Source organism: Musca domestica, unplaced genomic scaffold, assembly GCF_030504385.1.
Source record: "Musca domestica strain aabys unplaced genomic scaffold, Musca_domestica.polishedcontigs.V.1.1 29, whole genome shotgun sequence".
NCBI lineage: Eukaryota > Metazoa > Arthropoda > Insecta > Diptera > Muscidae > Musca > Musca domestica.
Genome location: NW_026712296.1, coordinates 658,111 through 683,390, shown reverse-complemented (window position 1 = coordinate 683,390; position 25,280 = coordinate 658,111). Strand labels below are relative to the sequence as shown.

The window sequence follows — 25,280 nt, the reverse complement described above, 5'->3', positions numbered from 1 at the left end:
CTACAGACGGCAGCTACAGAGCGGCAGCATAAGTGGCTGGGACAACAGCGGCATTATAGTTTTTGTTTTAAATCGACCACGGCTGCTGGCATAGGCGGCATCCAAATGAGCATTGGCATAGGCCAAAGGAGCAGCAACGGCAGCAGGGGCAGTGTAGGCCATGGGCGGTGTACTTGAGGGGAGCAACTGGAGCAGCACAGGGGCAACGGCGGCAGCAGCTACAGGAGCGGCAGCATATGTGGCTGGGACAACAGCGGCATTGTAGTTTTGCTTCACATCCACACGGCTGCTGGCATAGGCGGCATCCAAATGGGCATTAGCATAGGCCAAAGGAGCAGCAACGGCAGCGGGAGCGGTGTAGGACAATGGAGCAGCATAGGCAGCACCGGTGTAGGCGGCAGCATAAGGAGCAGCATAGGCAGCAGTCAAGGGGGCATATGGACTGGCATAGGCGGCAGCAACGGGAGCTGTGTAAGCCAAAGGAGCAACAACGCCGGGTTTAGCAGCAGCGCAGACTACCAAAGCGCACAAGACAATGAGCTAAATAAAAATAATTAATAGGTATTTTCCTTGAGGCTATCAATTTCTTTACTTACGAATTTGGCCATTTTTTTCTGTTTGGTGAAAGAAGTGTTTTGTATCGATTGATAATTCAAAACTGAATACATTTTCAAAGCATCGCTTCACTTTTATATACAATATTTCAACCTCTCTGAACATTTGCTGTACATTATGTGGTTACTAATTTGAAACGGAAGCGTGCATGTTTATGAAATTCGCTTTATTTTATTCACAAGGTATTGGAAGTACAGTTAAGTAGTGTGGTTGTTATGCAAAAGGCGCCTAATTCAAAGGTCAGATGGGCAGAGGTGCAAAGAAATGGATTAGCATGGAGTGTTTCGTACCGAAAATTAATCTACAGACATTTACATTAAATATACTTAGGTTGTAAAAAAACACGCAGCTTTAATAAGTATAAATTGTATTTTTAGATTTTAAAATTTTAATATTATGCTGCAGAAGGTTCCAACAAATAATTTAAATTGAAACAATGTTTAAATACGACCTTTAGAATTTTAATGATCCACGCCATTGACCATTGCATAAAACTGTTGTAATATGACATTTGCATTACCAAGACTTTAATTAAATTACATACGCACACCCTCACAATTGGCACTTCATGATCACCAGACATTGGTCAAAGTTAATTTTCAAATCGTAAACACGTTCGATACTTGAAATGTTTCAACAATCAACGTTGGAAATGGTATAAAAGCTTCACAGCTGCAGAACAAATACAGTTCTTCATCAAACGAACAACAAACCAAAACAAAATCCTAAAATGGCCAAATTTGTAAGTAAAAAAATAATATATATTTTTATTTTCTATTCTAAAATGTTTTACTGAATTCTAATGCAGATGATTGTCTTGTGCGCCTTGGTTGCCTGTGCCGCTGCCAAACCCGGTGTAGTTGCTCCTTTGGCTTACACAGCTCCTGTTGCTGCCGCATATGCCACTCCCTATGCCGCTGCCTACAGCGCACCCTTGACTGCTGCCTACGCAGCTCCCTATGCTGCCGCATACACCGCTGCTGCCTACACTGCTCCCGTTGCCTATACCGCTCCTGCTGCCGTTGCTGCTCCTTTGGCCTATGCTAATGCCCATTTGGATGCCGCCTATGCCAGCAGCCGTGTCGATGTAAAGCAAAACTATAATGCCGCTGTTGTTCCAGCCACTTATGCTGCCGCTCCTGTAGCTGCTGCCGCCGTTGCCCCTGTTGCTGCTCCAGTTGCTCCTCTCAAGTACACCGCTCCATTGGCCTACACCGGCCCAGCTGCTGCCGTCGCTGCTCCTTTGGCTTATGCTAATGCTCATTTGGATGCCGCCTATGCCAGCAGCCGCGTCGATGTTAAACAAAACTACAATGCCGCTGTTGTTCCAGCCACTTATGCCGCCGCTCCTGTTGCTGCTGCTGTAGCCCCAGTTGCTGCTGCCCCAGTTGCACCCCTTAAATACACCGCTGCCCCAGTTTTGTTGTAAATAGTGAAATCCTTAAAATCCTGCGAGATAATAAATCTGTGATCACCCATACACACTAATACATAAATATTTTTTTATTTTTTTTTAATAGGGATACCGGTCTTTACACATCCTAAACTCTCTATACACGTTCCATAATTCTTTTTTTATACCCTACACCACAAGGTGGTCAGGGTATTAGGTATTTGTACATTTGTTTGTAACAGGCAACAGGAAAAGAGATACACCCATAGTTCCTTCTGATGATCTGCATAGAATCACATTCTGAGTCGATTTATGCATGTCCGTATGTCTGTCCGTCCATCTGTCCATGTATTTTTGTAAACAAAGTACAGTTCGCATTTATTGCCCGATCCAGACGAAATTTTGCACAGATCATTTGTTTGGCCCAAGGACGTACCCTATTGAAATTGGAGATAATCGGTAATCTTCGTCCGATATCTTCGTCGATATGTCGATAATCTTCGTCCGATTTGCCTTTTATTTTGCACCAAACGTGTAATATCAGAATAGTATGGGATTTTGCACACACAACTAAATTAGGCCTGCAAATAAGTATGCCAAATTTAATCGAAATCGGTTCAGATATAGCTATAGCTCCCATATATATTGTTCATCCGATTTGTTATTTTTGTCCCCAGCAGCCGTAATATACACTCCATAACAACGATATTCAGGGAAATATATCAAATGCAGCTCAGAAATATCTTTGCCAAATTTTATCGAGATCGGTTCAGATTTGGATATAGCTCCCATTTACATCTTTATCCGATTTCAAAATAATTGTTCACCTAATGGGCAATACAAGTCCGAATTTAAAAGATACAAATGCTGTTCACATATTTTTGTAGAATATGTGTAGGTTGTCTAATAGAAGTTTTTTAAAAGACCGGTTGATTTTTTTGTGGAATATCAGTAAAGCTTTTATAGAGGATCTGAAGATCTTTTTATAGATTGATTGATTGACCTTTAGATATTCTACGGGGAAATGGGCGATTCTGCTGTCATGTGGGAAGTAGAAGTTGGCTGTACTCAGGTTGCTTTCGGATGGGTTAGAGGTCATTGGTGGAAGCGAGTGAAACGCATAAAATTGGTTATAATGTTGAAGTTAGTTATGAGCTGGGAGCTTAATCTGGGTATTATAAGTGAGTGAGAAAGCTTGACCAAGGCAGCTTGCTATAAGCTAATATCCAAAAGAGTAAACATGATTAAACTACAAACAATTCAGCGGGAAATTGTTGTCAATAGTATAGGGAAATGAAATTCTGAAATTACTCAACATAAAAAATCCAGTAAGAAGGTCAAAAGTCGGACTTTATTTATATTTATTTATTTCATATTTAGTAGAGCTATTCATAACAAATAAACGTTTTGAGGGGAAATTTATGAGAATTAAATCATACCAACTACGATCTTTTTTGAATGGGTATTATGGCTTCAAATTAAAGGAACTAATGTATGGGTTGTATATCCTCCTTTTAATTTCCACCAAAATGACGGGGGCATTTGTGGCTCAACCGATATTCATTAAACTCCATCCTATTTGAACTGATAGTACGCTTTTTAGGAACAATAAACGTGAAATCAGATGAAGATATGTATGGGAGCTATATCCAAATCTAACATATTGCAACCCATTGTAACAGATGTCAAGTGTTTAGTTCTATGCGCTCACATTCCAGCAAATGGTAAAAAATTTAGTGCCTTGTAGTACACCAATATTTCGAATTGCCAAAAAAACTTTTACTTACTCCAACCCATATAAAAAATCCACCTCACAAAAAGTGGTCTTAACACTAAATTAAAGATTTCCATCGCTATTCGATTTCCAAATAGTAAATTAGTACCTTTTTAGTATCCATACCCAAACCCATCTCCAAATCTCAACACTAAAAAGTAGCAGTTACCCCAATGCTGTATTTCGTATTTCAAACACTATCCGTACACTATGTAGTACGGACTTTTAATCACCAATCCATATCTAAACGCTAAGCACACACAGTGATCCCTATACCAAAATTTGTAATTCCAGCTCTATTTCAACACTCCACCCCAAATTTGATACCAATTATTACTTTCCGTACTGTTTTAGTGTAATTTCTAAAGCCATCTCCGAATTGTTATCCTAATGTCAAATTTCCAATTTAAACGACTATCACCCCATACCAAATTTAGTACAATTTAGTATTCTTCATGTACTAGAATTCGCATTACTAAAACCATCTCTTTATTTTAGCTACAACAACAGTGACCACAATACCAACATTCTGTTAACCCAAAAAGTAGTACCGTTTGGTACAGTTCTTATATTTAGTATATAACTTAACTTAATTCTAATACCAAATATCAAGATTGTAGATCAATCCGTTTTACATGATGCCAAATGGTTCAAAATTAGTTAAATCACTTATAGTTCGAATTTGGTGTTTAGTACCGTTTATACTTCGTATTTCCTTTGGTATATCTATACTATACTTCATCAACCACCCTCATATATATCAATATCAATAATTTAAATTTTTAGTACCTTTTAGCACCCGTACAGTTCGAGTTTCCAAAAACTCAGCCTTATGCCACGTCTAGACACCAACAAGTTAAAAAGCAGTAAGTTCGGCCGGGCCGAACTTTTAATACCCTCCACCATTTGCAACGAATTTGGAAATTTTCAAAAAATAAAATCCTTAAAAAATTCTGTTAAAATTTTAAAAATACCGAATATAGCCGTTATTTTGGGGTCTATAAGACGTGGACATACATAGGCATTGTTTGTCATAAGCCATTACCATATTCAAATTCGAAATTTGAAATAAACGGTGAATAATGTAGCTAAAATCATCAAAATATCGTATATAAGGAGGTGCCGTTAAATTGAAGCTGTGCGAAGACCTGGACCAGCATAGACAATTTTCTGTCACAGGCTGTAGCATTTATTACGAACTTCAAATACCACATCTCAAACAATTTCGGTGGGTATTGTACCTAAAATCGTCAAAATACCGAATATAGGGAGGTACTGATATATGGGGCCTATACGAAGACCTGGACCCGCACAGACAATTTTCTGTCACAGACTGTAGTTCCCATAACGAACTTCAAATACCAATTTTAAAACAATTCCGGTGAATAATGTCGCTAAAATCATCAAAATACCGAATATAGGGAGGTACCGTTATATGGGGGCTATACGAAGACGTGGACCTGCACAGATAATTTTCCGTCTTAGGATGTAGTATCCATTTTGAACTTCAAATACCAAATTTGAAACTATTCCCGTGAATAATGTCGCTAAAATCATCAAAATACCGAATATCGGGTGGTACCGTTATATGGGGGCTATACGAAGACGTGGACCTGCACAGATAATTTTCCGTCTTAGGATGTAGTATCCATTTTAAACTTTAAATACCACATTTGAAACAATTCCCGTGAATAATGTCGCTAAAATCATCAAAATACCGAATATAGGGAGGCACCGTTATATGGGGGCTATATGAAAACGTGGACCTACATGGCCCATTTACGAACTTAACCTGCCTACTGGAAAAATAAACATGTGTGCAAAATTTTAGCCATCTATCTCAATTCATTCGAAAGATAGCGTGATTACAACAGACAGACGGACAGACAGACAGACAGACGGACATCGCTAAATCGACTTAGAATTTTACGCTGATCAAGAATATATATACTTTGTTGGGTCTGATATGAGTATTTCGAGGAGTTACAAACGGAATGACAAAGTTAATATACCCTCCATAGTATGATGGAGGGTATAAAAATTGGCTCACATGTCATTGGATCAGCCGTTTGATCTAGAAATTTAATCAGAGTCAGTCACTCACTTACTGAAATATTTTCAAAGTACATGATTCGAAATGAATGTTCTACATTAGCTCATGATTGATTCATTCACATACATATAAGAAATATATAGTTATTATGCATATAAACCTGGACATTGACGTCACCTTACATATAAAGTTTGCAGAAACAATATCGGATTACTCATTCCGGAGATCATCAATGACCAACACAATGCAACTTATTTATATGTATATTGATATGCTATAACAATGTATGTCAGAGTTATTTAGGATAGGATGTCAAAACAAGAGCTTTTTTCGTTATCCCTTTTTTATTTTTCCAAATATCTGTTCCATTTTATTGGCAGATTTGATTACGGCAAATTTCGACCATTTTGAATGGCTATTTAAAAAACAAAAAAAAAACAGTGGATACTTCTCATCCATTACATCCATTTACAAGCATATCGTCAGAAACAAACAGTTATTATTTGAAGAGCAAATGTAAACAGATAAGTAAACAACTTAAAAAGTAACAGTCGGATGTATACCCTCAGTCTATGTCAGTTCATTAAAATATTGACTTACATTATGTTTATTCAAAATTTTGACCCTTGATACCGAAGGAGTGAACCAATATTATCCACTTCTCAATATCTTCTCACTTCTGAACTAACTTCTCAAAATCTGAACTAACTCTAACCTTGCACATTATGAGAGATATAAGTATTGTAAACAGTGAACCTTTGTGGGTGAGGTACAAGAAGGGGTAGGTCGATATATATTATTTTCACACCAGAACTTTCATTAGCAAAAAAAAAAATTACCCGTCGTGGGGAAGTACCAGAAGAAGTGGTCTGATATTCCATCTTCACACCAGCTCTTGCGTTAATAAAAATATTGGATTGTATGAAATTTAAAGATCGTCGGACTCTTATTTCACATTTTATAAGAGTTATAATAATTCCCAATTTTTACCCTTTGTGGGGAGGTTAAAGAGGTCCGATATATTCCGTCTTCACACCAGATCTTGTGTTGATAGAAACATCGGGATGTGTGAAATATGAAGGAAAATCTGATGCTTATTTCGCATATTTTGAGAGATATAATTATTCAAAAATTTTACCCATTGCACTATGTTTTTTTTTACGTTTATTTTGGCATAAACTCTAATTTTAAAGCTATTGAATTGAAATTTGGTTTGTATTCATTTTTTATGCTCCCAAGACTATCTACCAATTTTCATATGATTTGGGGCATTATTTCATATAGCTGCTATAAAGCCGATCTGGCCGATTTGCCCCAACGATTTTGTTTATGAAGCTATTGAAGTGAAATTTGGTTTGTATTCATTTTTTATTCTCCCATGGTGATTTGGGGAAACATACTGCTCATCCATTACTATAATTATACTTTTGCTAAGCCATTTTGAATGTTTAGTTTTAAATCGCTCTAATTTACGGTTGCACTTTGGCAAATGCTTTTTTATATAATTAACAAAATCTTTAACTTGTTTTGATTTCAAACGCATTTGGTCTTCATTTAAACTGATATTATTGATATTCTGTAACACATATTTCACAAGTGCATCTTCTGATTTTTGCTGCTCCAAATTTCAATAAGCGCTGCATGGGCAAACACATGTTTATCTGCAAAACACGTGTTGGTACAAAATAAAAAAAAGGCTAGTTACTAATTAATTAACACACTTTTGTTAATAACTTGGCATTTATAACCATTTGCAATGCTTTGCCATTCACAAGTTACACTTCACGGAACACAACTACAATTTATAGATTTTATATAAAGTTATACATAAATAAAACATTTCACAGTATTACAACAACAGACAATTATGACAAAAACGGCATCTCGTCTTAATTTTACATACCTGCACTAACGTTTTCCATAATTACACATTTTAATTTTTTTCAATTTCGTTAAATCACAAGCACTTGAACTGAGCTGATCTTTACCACCAGTTGTAGCAAAACAAAGTGACTTTCAAATAGCTGACTTTAAAAGCTCGTCAGCAAAAAAGGGTTGTCACCCGCATTAATATTAAATATTTTTTTTCTAATATGGGTATCTACATTTAGGAAATCAGTTAAATTTAAAAATAGGAAACCAAAAAAATGACTTTATGCCAAAAAATCATACTTTTTACCCACAGTGCATTGTGGGAGATGTACCAGAAAGTGCAGATCGTTATATCCTACCTTTAAACCAGCCCTTGCGTTTATAAAAATATTGGATTATGTGAAATTTGAAGATTTGATGGAATGGTCCGATATATTCCGCAGACCAGATATTGTATTCGTCGAAGTATTGGTATATGCGAAATTTAAAGACAATCGGACTCTTATTTCATATTTTATAAGACTTTGAGGAGGGAGGTACCAGAAGTAGTGGACCGATATTGCCCGTCTCCGAACTCCGAAGTACCAAATTTGAGCCAAATCGGATACTCCTTGAAGAGTTATCGTGCGCACCAGCCAGCCTGACAGACGGACGGACATCCCTAAATTGATTCCAAATGTCCCAAAAACGATTTTGATCCAAAGAGACCTAGAGCCTAAAACCGTTATATCGATGGGCCACGTTTTTGCCGTATCAAATGATATATACCCTCTGTAACCATATAGCTGAGGGTATAACAAGATTTTTAATTTAATTTCTTGAATCCAATTTTCTACTCTTTGTCTTGTCCACTGCAGGTATTGAACTCGCAGCCTTATAATTTGCAGTTAACCGCACTACACCTAGGGCCACTGTTGTGAACTTGAATGATTGCTTAAAGGTCCTATAGCTATATCAACAATTTATGGTACGTTATTATTTTAGTTGTTCCTTCGTTTAGCGACGCCGAGTCTCGATCTCCCAACCTTCCTTCACGAATTGTATTATTGCAAAAAAAAAAATTCATTTCAACATTCCAAAAGACAACAAAATTTATTTACACTACCTTCCACGATCATCTTCAACATATGGGTTTAAACAAATTTACAACAAAGCAGCGGTATATTTAAGAGGAGCCACGGGAGCAGCAACTGGAGTAGCGACAGGAGCTACAGCAGCGGCAACGGGAGCTACTGGAGCAGCGGCATAAGTGGCTGGGACAACAGCGGCATTGTAGTTTTGCTTGACATCAACACGGCTGCTGGCGTAGGCGGCATCCAAATGAGCGTTAGCATAAGCCAAAGGAGCAGCAACGGCAGCGGGAGCGGTGTAGGCGACGGGAGCAGTATAGGCAGCGGTATAAGCAGTAGCATAAGGGGCAGCATAGGCAGCAGCATAAGGAGCGGCATAGGCGGCAGCAACTGGAGCGGCATAGGCGGCAGCAACTGGAGCAGCATAAGCAGCAGCAACTGGGGCAGTGTAGGCAGCAGCAGCAACGGGAGCACTGTAAGCCAAAGGAGCTACAATACCGGGTTTAGCAGCGGCACAGGCAACCAAAGCGCACAAGACAATGATCTGTAGGGGCATAATTAAATTAATTGTTTTAAATAAGGACAACAATTGGTTTTTTACACTTCAACACTTATTGCGGATACTTACGAATTTGGCCATTTTGGGATAGATGTTGATGCTCTCAAGTCTTTTGAAAACTGAATACTTTTTTCGCTATACGTCCGCTTGTTTTATAGGCAAAATGTAGAGTTGTGGGTGTTAAACTGTATCGTACGTTTTTCGACTTGGTAATTAGCTTTTGTTCGAATTTACTTCCTTTAGACAACATTCGCTCGACTATTTGGTAATTCAATTCGCATTCGAGAATGGTAGACTTGGTGTTCGTTGATGCACTTGATATTCTGTTAAAGTTGTGGTTTGTCTTCTTCCATGCACTCCAATGGTTATTGATGGAATTTTGGGAAATAAATAAATGAAAGGCCAACATTTTTTTCTGAGTGAATACTGAGATCAACAAAATATAAATAGAGCGGTTAAAATTAAAGTACAAATATGGTGTGTGTGTTGTTCGGATGAACCGATTTCATGGTAAAGTATACGGGTTTTATAATACATTTTGTGATCTATTTATGCAGAAGACTCAAATATCATCCTATTGTACTCTTCCTACAATCTTTACTTAAAAATCTTTGCTACCTTCTGATATTCTGATATATTGTTCTTGAAGTATTGCCAGTTCCCGTAGAATTTTTGTATAGAGCTTGCTTTTCACCAAAGTCATCACATCAAAAACTGAAAAGCCAAATGACCATTCCATTCACGGAAATGTAATCATGATATTGGTAGCGATCAGCAAATACTGCAAAGCTATCAGTTTAGTTTTAAAAATCATTACTCTCTGTAATAAAGAATAATATGAAGACAATCGCGGAATGCTCCGGTCTTCAGCGATATATAACAAGTAAGCAAAGGCTATAGTCGTGCGGGGCCGACCATGTTATACCCTACAACACTACAATATGTTAGAAGTCCCCTTACTACCAAACCTATTTTGGAAGATTTCGCTTTTGAAATTATGTCACGGAGCACTGCACAGATATTACCCTTAGCTTTTTGAACAGGGACATTTGCCCAATATTTACGCATTCCTTCGTGCTGCAAGTTGTTGAGGTCCATTTTATAGCTAGATATAATTCAGTTTTCATCCAAAATTCTAGATTTCTTCCCTGTCCTTAACTCTCTTCTCATGCAAATTTGTGTGATTAGGAAAATTTTTCTGTTTTTGGTTCAATTGAAGCCCTAAATATCTTGCGATGAAATACAAAAGTCCCCTCTATATCTCCAAATTTAGACTCATCTATATGATTTGCTAGTCTACGATATTTGGCAATATTCGTCAACGGAATAAGCATAAAAAACCCACAAGTTCGACTTTTGTGTATTTCGAATATCGTCTGTAGCTAATGCTGGTATTTTTTCACACAAAAGTAGTGGTCCATTCTACCCGCTGTCCTAAACTATAACTTCATGCGAGATTTCGTGTCCTTTGGTTTTTATTTGACCTTTAAAACAACTGCAAAATCAGGAAAATTTTTAGTTGTTGGTCCATTTTAACCCCCTAATATATTGCGGACATCTTTGAAAAGAATAGGCCTAGCCCTTCCGAGCTCAACCCTACCATTTTCGTGAGGATCGGACGATATTTGCAATACTTATATAATATCCTCAACCTGTGTTGTAAGGTGAACAAATATTACAAAATATTATAAGTCAAATTGAAAAAATTGCATGCGATAAAAAATATGAAAATATAAACAAATGTCACAAAATACTACAAAATCTAAATTAACATCATTATTGGCATATTTTTCTGCAATTTTTTTAGATTTTATACTTTTATGCCAAGAGGGCATTCCGAATTGACAAAATTTGTCAAAACCGGTCCAGCCATTCTTGATATATAAGCATTCTAGCTAACATCCCCTTCCTTTGTATACATACATTATATATATTTCGCTATATATATCCGATATATTTACTATCGGCATCTACGTAACGGTCAGAATTGACCTGTTCGTCTATTTGTGATTTCGCCGGGATTAAAAATATTCGCAGTTTAATGGAAAATTTGAGTTTTGTTTAACACAAATTTTATTGTATATTTTACCCACTAAATATTACCCGATGACCATCAAAATTGGATAGCTTCTGCCCAGCCCTAAGCTCTAGCCCCATGCTAACTTGCGCGTCGATTGGTCTTTAATTGCGACCTATAGAGCAACTGCAAAATCAGGAAATTTTTCTGTTTTGGTCCTTTTTAACCCCTAAATATTATGCGATCTTCTCCAAAAGACTTCTATTCTGGCTCTAGCCCCACCTCCATTCTAAATCTGTGCAGGTCCACATCTTTGTATAGCCCCCATGTACCGGCACCTCCCGGTATTCTGTATTTTGATGATTTTAGCGACATTATTCACCGAAATTGTTTCAAATTTGGTATTTGACAGCCTACAGCCTATGATAACAATTTTTATATGCCGATTCACGTCTTCGTATAGCCCCCATATAACGGTACCTCCCGATAGTCATTTTTTTTTTTTTCAAATTCCTTCGAAATGGTGGAGGGTATTAAAAGTTCGGCCCGGCCGAACTTAGCTGCTTTTTTACTTGTCAAATTTCGCATTTGAATATTGTAATGGCTTGTGACAAAAGTTGCCTATGCAGGTCCATGTCGTCGTATAGACCGTAAGATAATAACTACATTCGGTAGTTTTAAGATTTAAACGGAATTTTTAACTAATTTTATTTTTTTGAAAATTGCCAAATTTATTACAGCTTTTTTACTTGTTTTATATTCCTACTTAAAAATACAAGAAGTGCGACAAAGAACGATTGCAGTGAGAACTGCTAAGTTTTGAAAAAGTGTCGAAACAAAGAGGGATTTTTAAAAAATCCTACTTTAAGGGTGTGAAAATTACCAAGAGACATAACATTGACATCAGGCTATTGATAAGACCTAATTTTAATTTATTTTTAGATGGGATAAAGTGGGAATTTCTTTAAAAGAAGAAAATAGTACAACTTTGTTTTAGAGCAATCTGTGAGAGATATAACTTTAACGATGGAAAAAGGCTGGGTTGCTGGAAAGGTTACAGAAAACCCTAAAAAGTTCGAAAATGCAAAGTTTTTTTTGTAGAAACTGGTAAAACAATGTTATTGAAAGAGCCATATCTATGAAATTTTGCCTCCCAATGGTGGACAGCGACGGTCGACCGAAATTTGTCCATTGTACCGATACTTGTCCATATCAATATTTTTTTATTGCGATAGGGAGCAACACAATTCGCCACAGCCCAACTTAATTGACTTTTAAACTTTGAGCTTTATAAGACACATTTTTAAGCCAAATCAATTCAGTGCAACAATTCAATAATTATGAATAAGAAATATTGAATTTCGTCACAATGCACCTGCAATGAACATTCGCAAATATCAAGGCAAAACGAAGAGCATAAGCAATACACGCGCCTTTTTAATATGCCAACAAACCATTTCAATACAAATGTCAGTCACGCATTTTCAAAATATTTAACATTCTTTTAGGAATTTTGATAATTGGTATTTCCCTGCAAATTAACAAATTTGCATACCACTGCGTAACCGGGCGTTTAATATAAATAGCTCAATGCTAGCTGAGCTAAAATATCAAAACTATCTGTTCTAAAGCAGGAAAAAGATCTCAAAACCAAAACCAAAATGTTCAAATTCGTAAGTATTGATTTGGGAATTCAAAATAAAAAAGACCATTTTGTGTAAGAGTGATTATCCTTAATTATTTTTTTTTTCGTTTTAGGCCGTTGTTGTTTTCGCCCTCATTGCCTGTGCTGCTGCCAAGCCCGCTTGGGTTGCCCCAGCCGCTGTGGCCTACACCGCCCCCACCGCTGTTGTTGCTGCTGCTCCAGCTCCTGTTGTTGCCGCCGCCCCAGCTCCTTTTGTCACAGCCACCAGCAGCCAATATGTAGCCCGTAACTACAATGGCATTGCCACCGCTCCCGTTATTGCCCCCGTTGCTGCTCCCGTTGTTGCCAAGACCGTTGCTGCCCCAGTAGCTGCTGCATATGCTGCTCCAGTTGCTGCCGCCTACACCGCTCCAGTTGCCACCTATGCTGCTGCCGCTGCCCCCGTTTTCTTCTAAATATAAACAATATTTGGGATAGAAAATTTGAAATGGATTGAATAAAAATATGACGAAAGAACCAAATTTAAAAAGAACACACATGTTTTTATGTCCCGCTGGGTATCGATGGATAAGTGAGTTGCTGTTTAGGATATTTCGCAAGATAGACTTTTTCAAGTAATGAGATACATTGGCACAAAGTGTGCGGATGCGACTGCAAAACCGATGGTTTTAAGTTTGAGGCAAACGGAGAAAAATATAATAAAATATATAGACTTTTTGATGCAGTTGTATGACTTGAAACAATCTCTGTAAGATTTGTATAAACCAGTTGGAAAAGTCATGGGGTGATAAGGAAATTATTTTCAATAAAATTAAATTAATTGACAAATCATCTTGAGATCAACTAGGTATAGTATCAATCTAATTTCCAATAATTCGCATAAAACCTTTTCAAAAAAAAAAAAAAAAAAAAAAAAAAAAGCAAGTAAAACAAGTAAAAAAACTGTAAAGGCCGAACTTTGAATAGCCTCCACCATTTGGAACGAATTTGGAAATTCTCAAAAACAATAAAATTCGTTAAAAATTCTGTTAAAATCTTAAAAATGCCGAATGTAGCCGTTATATTAGGGTCTATACGACGACACGGACCTGCATAGGTAACATTGGTCATAAAACAATTTTCAAATGCGTAACTTAAGAAAAATCGGTAACAATGTAGCTAAAATCATCAAAATACCGAATATCGGGAGGCACCGTTATAGGGGGGCTATACGAAGACGTGTACCGGCAATGACAATTTTCTGTCTTATTTATTTACCAAATTTGAAACAATTCCGGTGAATGATGTCGCTAAAATCATCAAAATACCGAATATCAGGAGCTACCATTATAAGGGGGCTATAAGAAGCCGTGGACCTGCACAGAGAATCTCCCGTCATAAGCTGTAGCATCTATTACGAACATCAAATGCCAAATTTGACAACAATTTCGGCGAATTATGTCGCTAAAATCAATAAAGTACCGAATATCGGGGGGTACCGTTTATGGGGGTTATACGAAGACGTGGACCGGCACAGACAATTTTCTGTCTTAGACTGTAGTATCCTTTACGAACTTCAAATACCAAATTTGAAACAATTTCTGTGAATAATGTCGCTAAAATCATCAAAATGCCGAATATCGGGAGGTACCGTTATATGAGGGCTATACCAAAACGAGGACCTACATGGCTCATCTTGCTGCAGACATAACATACATTGGATAATGCTGTTAAACTTTTCAAAAAACCATGGCTGAGGCCGTTTTATGGGGGCCATACCAAAACGAGAACCTCCATAGACAATTTTATACTTCAAAAATTGTTATCTACCAAATTGTGTAAATTATCAAAATACCGAATATAATATTTTTATAGTTTTCACTTCGTGTTCAAAGATGTATCATGTCATTGAAAATGAACCAACATCGAATTCGAGTCACTTAAACCTGCCAGGGCATAAAAATATCATACACATATCTTTTAGTTAATTAATTTATTTTATTCGAGAAGTGAGTATCAGTCTTTGGTATACAATGAATGTTCAAAATCTACCACAAAGCGGGAGCAGCAGCGGCATAAGTCAATGGTGCGGAGTAGGCAAATGGTGTGGCGTAAGCAGCAGCGTAAGGGGTGCTGTAGGCGGCAGCTACTGGGGCAGCAAAGGTCTTAGCAACGAGGGGTGCGGCAAAGGTCTTGGCAACAACGGGAGCGGCGAATGTCTTGGCTACAACTGGGGCGGCAACGGGAGCAACAACAGGGGCAGCGAAAGTCTTGGCTACAACGGGAGCGGCGAAAGTTTTGGCTACAACTGGAGCGGCAACGGGAGCAACAATTGGAGCTGTGGCAATACCATTGTAGTTGCGAGCAATAACTTGGCTACTTGTGGCAGTAACGAATGGAGCTGGGGCAGCAGCCACAACAGCAGCTGGGGCAGTATAAGCCAAAGGAGCACCAATCAAACCAGGCTTGGCAGCAGCGCAGGCAATGACGGCAAAGATGACAGCGGCCTAAAAGAAAAACACACAAGTTAATATTTGCATGCCTTTAAACCTGCTTTGCTTTATATAAAACTTACGAATTTGAACATATTGAATAAAATTTGACTAAAGTCTGATTTTGTTGTTAACAAACGAGAGTTGATTCGATGTATAATAAAAATCACTTGAGTACTCTACTATTTATACCCACACATCGGGCGCCGAAATTCAAAATCAAAACAAACCATTCCCGACGTGACAAACTCTTGTTGTGATTGTTTGAATTTAGTTGCCGGCTTGGTATTGGTGGTAGTTCGTAGCCATTCCTGAATTACATTTAACGAATTGTTATGCCCGTTACGTGATTAGAGTTGACAGTTGTCGGAGGGAATTTTGAATGATTTACTTCGCAGTGGTATTTGACATTGACAATGAAAACTAAAACATTGAAAACCCCCCAAAATACAATTTTAGTTTGGACAATTCTATTATTGGCTATGACTCAAATCGCCATTTGAAAAATTTATCTAAGGTTAATAACTTCTTGAAAATTATGTATGTGACTAAAAAGTATTATATATTTAATCGTTTACACCGAACATGGGTAAATAATTTAATTATGCCAAACAGGTTTGAGTGCAACCAACAAATTTCATGACCTACACCAACAAATGCCACCTCAAACAATTGGTATAGGTCAGTTTGACAATGAACGGTTGTCACTATTTTCAAGTCGGGATAGTGGATTTCTGATGTTGAATGTGAAGCTTTCTTAAACGACGTTGGCACAAAAAATAAAAAATTCTTTCATAATGATGTATTCCTTAAGTAATCAAGGCATTAGGATAGAAATTACAGGCAATCTAAGTTAATCGCGTAAAAATATGTCAATAACAAGTTAAAAAGTATCGGTCGGTATTGCCGACAGATATATACCCTCAGCCTGTGTTCGATTATTTAAATATAATTTGACTAGTGTTACAATTATTCAAACGTTTTACCCTCTATGAAGCAGGTTCCGAAGGAATGGGCCAATATTGTCTATTTCGTAACGGACCCCAATATATGATATAAATATTCCGACGTTCCTGGTATGGATTATATCGACTAACTCCTTCACTATGTATGAGATATGTAATAATTTTTAGAAAATGTTAAAATGTGAGTGATGTACAAGATAGAGTCTACCGAAATAGTCCACTTTTATACTTCATCTGATACAAATAAAAAATATTGAGCGAAATATTTGGCAACAATAAAAGAAAGGATATTTATGTCCAATTTTATGCGAAATCATAAATTCCGATAGATTTCATATTCATATCAGGCTCTTGTTTAGAGAAATATTTGAGCATAGCAAGTAGTAAAGAATTGCTAAATTGATTCGAAAGTTATGACAGATAAAATTATTGAAAATTGTGACCCCAGAAGGGGTTGGCAGGTATATATTAACTTCACAACCGATCTTGTATGTGTGAAATTTGAGGAGAGTTGGATGTTTATTTCGCTTTATTTGGGCGTTCGTTTTTCAATATCTTGAACCCTATGTATGGGGGAGAAGTAATGGTTCGATCTATACCACCTTTATAACAGATCTTGTGTTGATAGAAATGTTGAGATGTGCCAAGTCTAAATGGAATCGGATGTTAATTTGGCGTTTTATTACTTTATGGGTATTCAAAATTTCGACACTTTGTGGGGGAGGTACCAGAAGGAGTGTGCCGATACGTTCCATTTTCGCACCAGACCTTGGACTAATAAAATTATTGGGATGTTTGAAATTTAAAGACTATCGGACTCTTACATCACATTTTATAAGAGTTTTAATTATCCAAAATTTTGACCCTTCGTGGGGGAGGTCCCTGATGGAGTGGACCGACATTGTCCATTTTCGCACATGACCTAACACTGATGAAAATATTAGGATTCGCAAAGTTCCGGCAAAATCGGTTTATCCTTTCTCTTTTTGTGCAAAAAATATTTTTTGAAAAGTTTGACCTTTTGTGGGGGAGGTACAAGAAGGAGTGGACCGATACATTCCATTTTCGCACCAGACCTTGGACCAATAAAGGTTTTGGGATGTGTGAAATTTGAAGACTATCGGACTCTTACATCACATTTTATAAGCCAGACAGACAGACAGACAGACGGACGGACGGACGGACGGACGGACATCGGTAGATCGACTCCAAATGTTCTGAAACGGATTTGGTCCAAAGAGACCTAGGGTCTAAAACCGTTATTTCGACTAGGCACGTTTTGACCGTATCAAATGATATATACCCTCTGTAGCCATATGGCTGAGGGTATAAAAAAGAGACTATTTTTTGTTCTTTTTTCAATCCTTGTCATATTTATACCCTACAGCACTATGTGTTGGGGGTATTATAAGTTTGATTGGGCCAAAAATTATGTAACACCACGAAATATTGATTTCCCACATAGGAAAGTATATATGGATCTTCCTATCTCGCCGAGCTGAGTCGATCTAGCTATGTATGTCCGTCCGTCCGTCTGTCCGTCTGTCCATGTTAATTTGTAATCACTCTACAGGTCGCAATTATGGCCCGATCTTTACGAAATTTAGAATGGAGGTGGAGCTAGGGTCAGAATAGAACCCTATTTCTTTTGGAGATGATCGCCAAATGTTTAGGGGTTGAAATGGACCAAATACTGAAAAAATGTCGGATTTTGCAGTAGCTATAAAGGTCGCAATTATAGACCAATCGACGCGGAATTTCGTATGTAGCTAGAGTAGGACGGGGAAGAAGCCTACCAATTTGGGTGGTCATCGGATAATATTTAGCGGGTAAAATAGACCATATATTTTGTGTTGAAAAAATTCAAAATTTTTCATTAAACCCCGAATATTTTTAATCTCGGCGAAATCACAAAGCCATGACAAGGTTACTTCTGACCTTTACATTGATGTTAACATCCAACAAAACGGATATATAGCAACATATGTGCGATATATACGTTTATTAAAGAAGATATGCTTGAAAAATCTCTTATATGTCGAAAACGGCTGAACTGATTTCGACAGTTCTCATTAATTCAGAATGGCCTCTTGGCAGGAAAGTAAAAACGTCTAAAAAATCGCATAAAAATATCTCTCTAAAGATGAAAATATTGATTTTGTAAAATTTTCTCATATTTTTTTCAATTTTGTCATATTTTTGGCATATTTTCATTTTGAATTAAACATTTGGTAATATTTCTACAGCTCACAAAACTAAGTAGTTAGAATATCAGGATATCATATACAGATCGCATTTATAGTCCGATCCTAACGAAATTTTGCATGGGGATCAGATGAGGGTCAGAATAGAAGCCTACTCTTTTTGGAGATGATCGCCATATATTTATGGGTTGAAATGGACCAAAAAACTGCAAAATTGTCAGCAGGTCGTAATTATCGCCGGTCCTCACGCACATTTGAATGGGGGTTACCGGACATTGCAAAAGCCAAGCAGTTTTGGATGGCCATCCAAAAATATTCAATGTGCGAAATAGTTTGCCAACTTTTGTAGACAAAATACGAAAATGTCCATTCCAGTGACTTTTTGGAGAATTCACAACTACAGGAAAGACGCACTTCTGACTAGTTCGTTAACGCTGATTTCGTTGAAGAATATAGTCAAATGGCTGTATCTCATATAGATGCGTTTCAGTCAAAAACCAATAATAAATGTTAATCTTTTGGCACTTCTGAGAGATTATAGGTCTTTGGGAAATATTGGTTCCAGATCTAGGAAGACCAATAAATTGGAAATGAGCAAATTAATTTAAGTTGCTATTATTCGAAAATTAGAGAACGAAACCTGATGGTTTTCTTTTATTATTTGTCACAATATCTTGTGCAATTCTTTCGAGTATCTCGCCTATACAAACTGTATCGTTTATTATAGTGTTGTAGGGTATTCAACGGTCGGCCACGCTCGACTGTAGCCTTTGCTTACTTTCTAATTTTTCTACACCCCGCAACACTATTTCCTGATCATATACCACATATTATATACAGGTCGCAATTATCGTCCGACCCTCACGAAATTTTGCATAGGGACAGGTTTAAAGTCAAATTAAAACCCCTTGAAAGAGGGTCAATGACCCCTTGACATGGGATCATGGGGTCAGTGGCCCCTTGATATGAAGTCAATGACCCTCTGACGCAGGGTCCGTGTCCCTTGACATGGGGTCAATGACCTATTGACATGGGGTCAATGACCTATTGACATGGGGTCAATCACCTATCGACATGGGATCGATGACCTATTGGCATGGGACCAATAGCCTATTGACATGGAGTCAACGACCTATTTATATATGGTCAAGGAACCCCTGACCCCAGTGGATGATTTTTATACTCGACACCACACTGTGGTAAAGGGAATTTGTGAATTTGTTTGTAACATACAGAAGGAAACGAGATAGACTCATAGTTCCTTTTAATGATCTTCATAGAATCGCATTTTGAATTATATGGGGCTATACCGATATAGCCCAATTTCGAAGTTGACCTGCCTGCAAACAAAAGATCTGTGCAAAAGTTTTAGCTTCCTGTCTAATTTTGTCGTTTTGACTTTAGCTAAGAATTTAACGCAAATCAATAATATATATACTTTGTCAGGTCTTAAATTATTATTTCGATGAGTTACAAACGGAATGACGAACTTAATATACCATCCATACTATATATGGTGGAGAGTATAAAAACCTCATTCCATATTCATAAAACTTTATTTCAGGTGTTCTACAAACGTGAGACCATCTTCAGGTCTGAAAAAATTATGTATTTCGAATCTTCTTTGGATGTTTTCTTTACGGGAGAGAGCGACGCACCCAAAAAAGCATTTAGAGCACATTTTGGGGGGCCGAACTAGCAAAAAATTAACTTTTCTATTTAAAATGCACAAAAATGTCAGAAAACTAATCCTTTCCCCAGGGCCCCATAAATGGATTAAGCCTCCATATTAATCTAAGTTGGCTTAATCGTCTAAAACATTGTGGTATCAAATGTCAGAAAAGTAATCCGATCCACAGTGCCCCATAAATGGATGACTATTCTTAGGCCTACATATTAATCTGAGTTGGCTTAATCGTCTAAAACGTTGTGATACCAAACAGCCATACTCTTACCTTACCTTTACATATATATTCTTACGATGTATTTTTCCGAAAGTCTGCTCTTAACAGGAAAAACAATATTTTCCCAGATTTTTCTTTAGAACTCGATCTAAGTTAAGTAAAAATATTACACTACACCAAATTGAGACCAATTCGAATAGTCTCATAGGAAGTTATCGTGCGATTCAGCCAGCCAGATAAGCAAAAGCATGGGGAGGATTTCTTTCCATGAGATATTGGGCCTAAAACTTTTATTTTGACGTAGTACAGTCTGGTCAAATCAAGTGAAATATGCCTTTTGTAGTCATGAGGGTGGAAGTTTAAAAATTACAAGCAGAAGATTTATTTTCTATTGGAGACCCGCATAATGTTTCCTTATTATGGAAGTCCAGTAGAGTGTGTTGTACTACTTTAAGACTTCTTTCGGTGTCTGTCTAAGCTGTACCAACGTAAAATTTTGTATTTGCAGAAAATGAGATAAATTCTTACATCGATTGAAGTATTGACCAAAATCGCTCTTTAAGGTAATATCAGAAGGCCTGCTAAATAAATTCAATCATACAGTTTTCCACGTACCCCCTATTCTAATTGTGTTTTATCGTCTTTTAATCGTTCAGTCTAAAAAGCCCTGCAAATGTTACTCTATTTACATTAGATTTGTGAAAGATCTCCCGTTTTTAGAGGACCCAAAAGCGTTTCATCTTTAGAATAACAGCAGGCTTAAGATTTATAGAAGACCATAACTGATTTATGCCCCTGAAATATACGTTAATATCTATTATCTGCAGAATATCACCCATATTTATGCATATTGCAGTAATCTAAAAAAAAGTGAAATTTACAAAAATTCGAGGCAGGGTCCACTTGCTGACGTCTTCCCAATTTAATCTACATTTAATCATTTCAGTAAACAACAACATATTTTTATTTTTTGTTAATAAAATTATTTTATTTGAGAAATGGATATCAGTCTTTGGTATTCAATAAATGTTCAAAATCTACCACAAAGCGGGAGCAGCAGCGGCATAAGTCAATGGTGCTGAGTAGGCAAATGGTGTAGCATAAGCGGCAGCGTAAGGAGTGCTGTAGGCGGCAGCTACTGGGGCAGCAAAGGTCTTAGCAACAAGGGGTGCGGCAAAGGTCTTGGCAACAACGGGAGCAGCGAAAGTCTTGGCTACAACAGGAGCGGCAACGGGTGCAACAACAGGGGCAGCGAAGGTCTTAGCTACAACTGGGGCGGCAACGGGAGCTACAATTGGAGCTGTGGCAATACCATTGTAGTTGCGGGCAATAACTTGGCTGCTTGTGGCAGTAACGAAAGGAGCTGGGGCAGCAGCCACAACAGCAGCTGGGGCGGTGTAGGCCAAAGGAGCACCAATCAAACCGGGCTTGGCAGCAGCGCAGGCAATGACGGCAAAGATGACAGCGGCCTAAAAGGAATACACACAAGTTGATTATAATTTGCTTAAAATCTTCTTTGCTTCATTCAGAACTTACGAATTTGAACATATTGAATAAAGTTTGACTAAAGTTTGATTCGCTGTTAACAAATAAGAGGTGAATCGATGTATAATTAAATTTACTTGCGTACTCAACTATTTATACTCGTACATCGGGCGCCGAAATTCAAAATCAAAACAAATAACTCGCACTGAAAGATACCCCCTTGAAATTGGGCACGTGACAAAGGTTTCAAACTCTTGTTTTCATTGTGCGGATTTAGTAGACATCATGGTATTGGTGGTAGTTCGCAGCCATTCCTGAATTACATTAAACGAATTTGTATGCCCTGTACGTGATTAGAGTTAGTAGCAGTTGGTGGGAATTTCGGTAATTTTGCTCTGCACTGGCATTGACAATGAAAAACTCTCAAAACCAAATGATGTTTGGACATTTCTATATTTATCTATGACTCAAAGTATACTTAAAGCATAAACAAGCGGGATAATTACTTCTTGAAAAATAATAAAGGTGTTAGAAAATGTTGGGTCATTTTATTTAAGATTATATTAACCTTGAGTGAGCTAAACAACAATTTGTGTAATAAATTTATGATCGAAACTCATTCAAGGAGTTAGAGGATTGGTAAAAAGTGTTCTATCTATAAAGTCCCCATGTAGGTCTAAAATCTATGGAAGTCCTCTCTAGAAGACTTGCAAGAGATCTTTGGTACAGAATAAATTCTTCTAATTATAGACTCATCTTCCTAATGAATTTCCCAAGGTTTGCCATTTATAGGAGACATAAAGAGGTTTTTATACCCTACACCATATAGTGGTATGGGTATTATGTCTTTGTGCATTTGTTTGTAACATGGAGAAGGAAGCGAGATAGTCCCATAGTTACTTTTGAGGAAATTCATAGAATCATTTTCTGAGTGGATGTATGCATTTTAAAGTATTTAATAATTCATGCCTAAAAAAGTGACGACAAATAATAGCTAAAAACGCCGAAAACTAAATATTTAAGGAGTTATGGCCATTTTAAAGTATTCAGTAATTCATGCCTAAAAAGTGATCACAAATAATAGCTAAACACACCGAATAGTCAATATTTAAGGAGTTATGGCCATTTTAAAGTATTCAGTAATTCGTGCCTAAAAAGTGATCACAAATAATAGCTAAAAACGCCGAAAACTCAATATTTGAGGAGTTATGGCCATTTTAAAGTATTCAGTAATTCATGCCTGAAAAAGTGATCACAAATAATAGCTAAAAACTCCGAAAACTCAATATTTAAGGAGTTATGGCCATTTTAAAGTATTCAGTAATTCGTGCCTAAAAAAGTGATCATAAATAATAGCTAAAAACGCCGAAAACTCAATATTTAAGGAGTTATGGCCATTTTAAAGTATTCAATAATTCATGCCTAAAAAAGTGATCACAAATAATAGCTAAAAACACCGAATAGTCAATATTTAAGGAGTTATGGCCATTTTAAAGTATTCAGTAATTCATGCCTAAAAAAGTGATCATGAATGTATATGTGAATGTATTTAATAATTCATGCCTGAAAAAGTGATCACAAATAATAGCTAAAAACGCCGAAAACTCAATATTTACGGAGTTATGGCCATTTTAAAGTATTCAACAATTCATGTCCATGTATTCTTGTAAACAAAATGGAGGTCGCATTTACTATCCGATTGAGATGAAAATTACCAAACAATATTTTTTGACCCAAGGACGAACCCTATTAAAATTGGTGATAATCGGATCTGATTTAGATATAGCTTCCATATGTCTTCAACCTATTTCGGGTTAATTGAATGGCCTATATAAGTCCAAATGTCCTTAATTTTAGCACATCCCACCGAATTCAGTGTTGAAATAAGATATAGCTATAGCTCCCATATATATGTTTGGTGTTTAATGTGAAGGACATTCGTGATATGCATTCGACAACAATGATATTTGGTATCAGATATCAGATACAGCTCAGAAATACTCCTGACAATTTTTCAAGATGGGTTTAGATTTGGATATAGCTCACATGTATACATCTTCAACCGATTTCGGGTTAATTATGCACCAAATGACCAATAACAGTCCAAATGACCCCAATTTTGGGAAATGTTTAAAATTTCGCATTTAAAGTTCGTAATGGATACTACAGCCTATGTCAAAAAATTGTCTATGCAAGTCCACGTTTTACAACTCCCATGGTTCCTCCCTATATTCGGAATTTTGATGATTTTAGCTACATTATAAACAGATTTTTTTCAAATATTGTAATAGCTTGTGACAAAAGTTGCCTATGCAGGTCCACGTCGTCGTACAGACCCTAATATACGGCTATATTCGGTATTTTTAAGATTTTAACAGAATTTTTAATGGACTTTATTTTTTTGAAAATTGCCAAATTTGTACCAAATGGTGGAGGGTATTCAATGTTCGGCCAGGCCGAACTTACATCTTTATACCCTACAACACTATTGGGCCAAAAATTATGTAATACCTCGAAATATTGGTTTTCCACATAGGAAAGTATATATGGATCTTCCTAGCTCGCCGAGCTGAGTCGATCTAGCTATGTATGTCCGTCCGTCCGTCTGTCCGTCTGTCCATGTTAATTTGTAATCACTCTACAGGTCGCAATTATGGCCCGATCTTCACGAAATTTAGAATGTAGGTGAGGCTTGGACCAGAATAGAACCCTATTGCTTTTGGAGATGATAGCCAAATGTTTAGGGGTTGAAATGGACCAAACACTGAAAAAATCTCGCATGTAGATAGAATTTAGGGCGGGGAAGAAGCTTACTAATTTGGGTGGTCATCGGATAATATTTAGCGGGTAAAATAGACCATATATTTTGTGTTGAAAAAAATCAAAATTTTTCATTAAACCGTGAATATTTTAAATCCCGGCGAAATCATAAAGCCATCACGAGGTTACTTCTGACCTTTACTTTGATGTTATTATCCAACAAATCGGATATATATCAAAATATGTGCGATACATATGTCTATCAAAGGAGATATGCTTGAAAGATCACTTATATGTCGAGAACGGCTGAACAGATTTCGACAGTTCTCATTAATTCAGAATGGCCTCTTGGCAGGAAAGAAAAAACGTCTAAAAAACCGCATAAAAATATCTCTCTAAAGATGAAAATATTGATTTTGTAAAATTTTCTCATATTTTTTCAATTTTGTCATATTTTTGGCATATTTTAATTTTGAATTAAACAGTTGATAAT

The 25,280-nt window shown here is 37.0% G+C and overlaps 4 protein-coding genes across 4 annotated transcripts; 1 reads left to right on the top strand and 3 right to left on the bottom strand.

The window, feature by feature from the left end:
• On the bottom strand, positions 1 to 9,732 carry LOC101898079 (cuticle protein 38). The gene is made up of 3 exons (XM_059124472.1): positions 9,406 to 9,732; positions 8,882 to 9,321; positions 1 to 415 (listed from the first exon to the last, which is right to left on the bottom strand). The coding sequence occupies exons 1-3, from the start codon at positions 9,415 to 9,417 to the stop codon at positions 1 to 3; spliced, it is 867 nt and encodes a 288-aa protein (XP_058980455.1). The 5' UTR covers positions 9,418 to 9,732.
• Positions 9,733 to 12,981: 3,249 nt separating this feature from the next.
• LOC101898256 (cyclin-dependent kinase inhibitor 1C) lies at positions 12,982 to 13,509 on the top strand. The gene is made up of 2 exons (XM_005182304.4): positions 12,982 to 13,026; positions 13,112 to 13,509. The coding sequence occupies exons 1-2, from the start codon at positions 13,015 to 13,017 to the stop codon at positions 13,451 to 13,453; spliced, it is 354 nt and encodes a 117-aa protein (XP_005182361.1). The 5' UTR covers positions 12,982 to 13,014; the 3' UTR covers positions 13,454 to 13,509.
• Positions 13,510 to 14,917: 1,408 nt separating this feature from the next.
• On the bottom strand, positions 14,918 to 15,617 carry LOC105261746 (calphotin-like). Its single transcript, XM_011293712.3, has 2 exons — positions 15,553 to 15,617; positions 14,918 to 15,484 (listed from the first exon to the last, which is right to left on the bottom strand). The coding sequence occupies exons 1-2, from the start codon at positions 15,562 to 15,564 to the stop codon at positions 15,026 to 15,028; spliced, it is 471 nt and encodes a 156-aa protein (XP_011292014.1). The 5' UTR covers positions 15,565 to 15,617; the 3' UTR covers positions 14,918 to 15,025.
• Positions 15,618 to 21,569: 5,952 nt separating this feature from the next.
• On the bottom strand, positions 21,570 to 22,090 carry LOC101898428 (cuticle protein 16.5-like). Its single transcript, XM_011293713.3, has 2 exons — positions 22,079 to 22,090; positions 21,570 to 22,011 (listed from the first exon to the last, which is right to left on the bottom strand). Exons 1-2 carry the CDS (start codon positions 22,088 to 22,090, stop codon positions 21,580 to 21,582), a joined length of 444 nt encoding a protein of 147 aa, XP_011292015.1. The 3' UTR covers positions 21,570 to 21,579.
• Between the last annotated feature and the right edge of the window lie 3,190 nt (positions 22,091 to 25,280).

Bases quoted from the DNA above. Each gene is read 5' to 3' on its own strand.
- LOC101898079 (XM_059124472.1), bottom strand. The intron at 416-8,881 runs TCCTCTTAAATA...GACTGCTGCCTA, and splicing joins CCAGTTGCTGCTCCCGTGGC to TGCTGCTCCTTATGCTGCCG.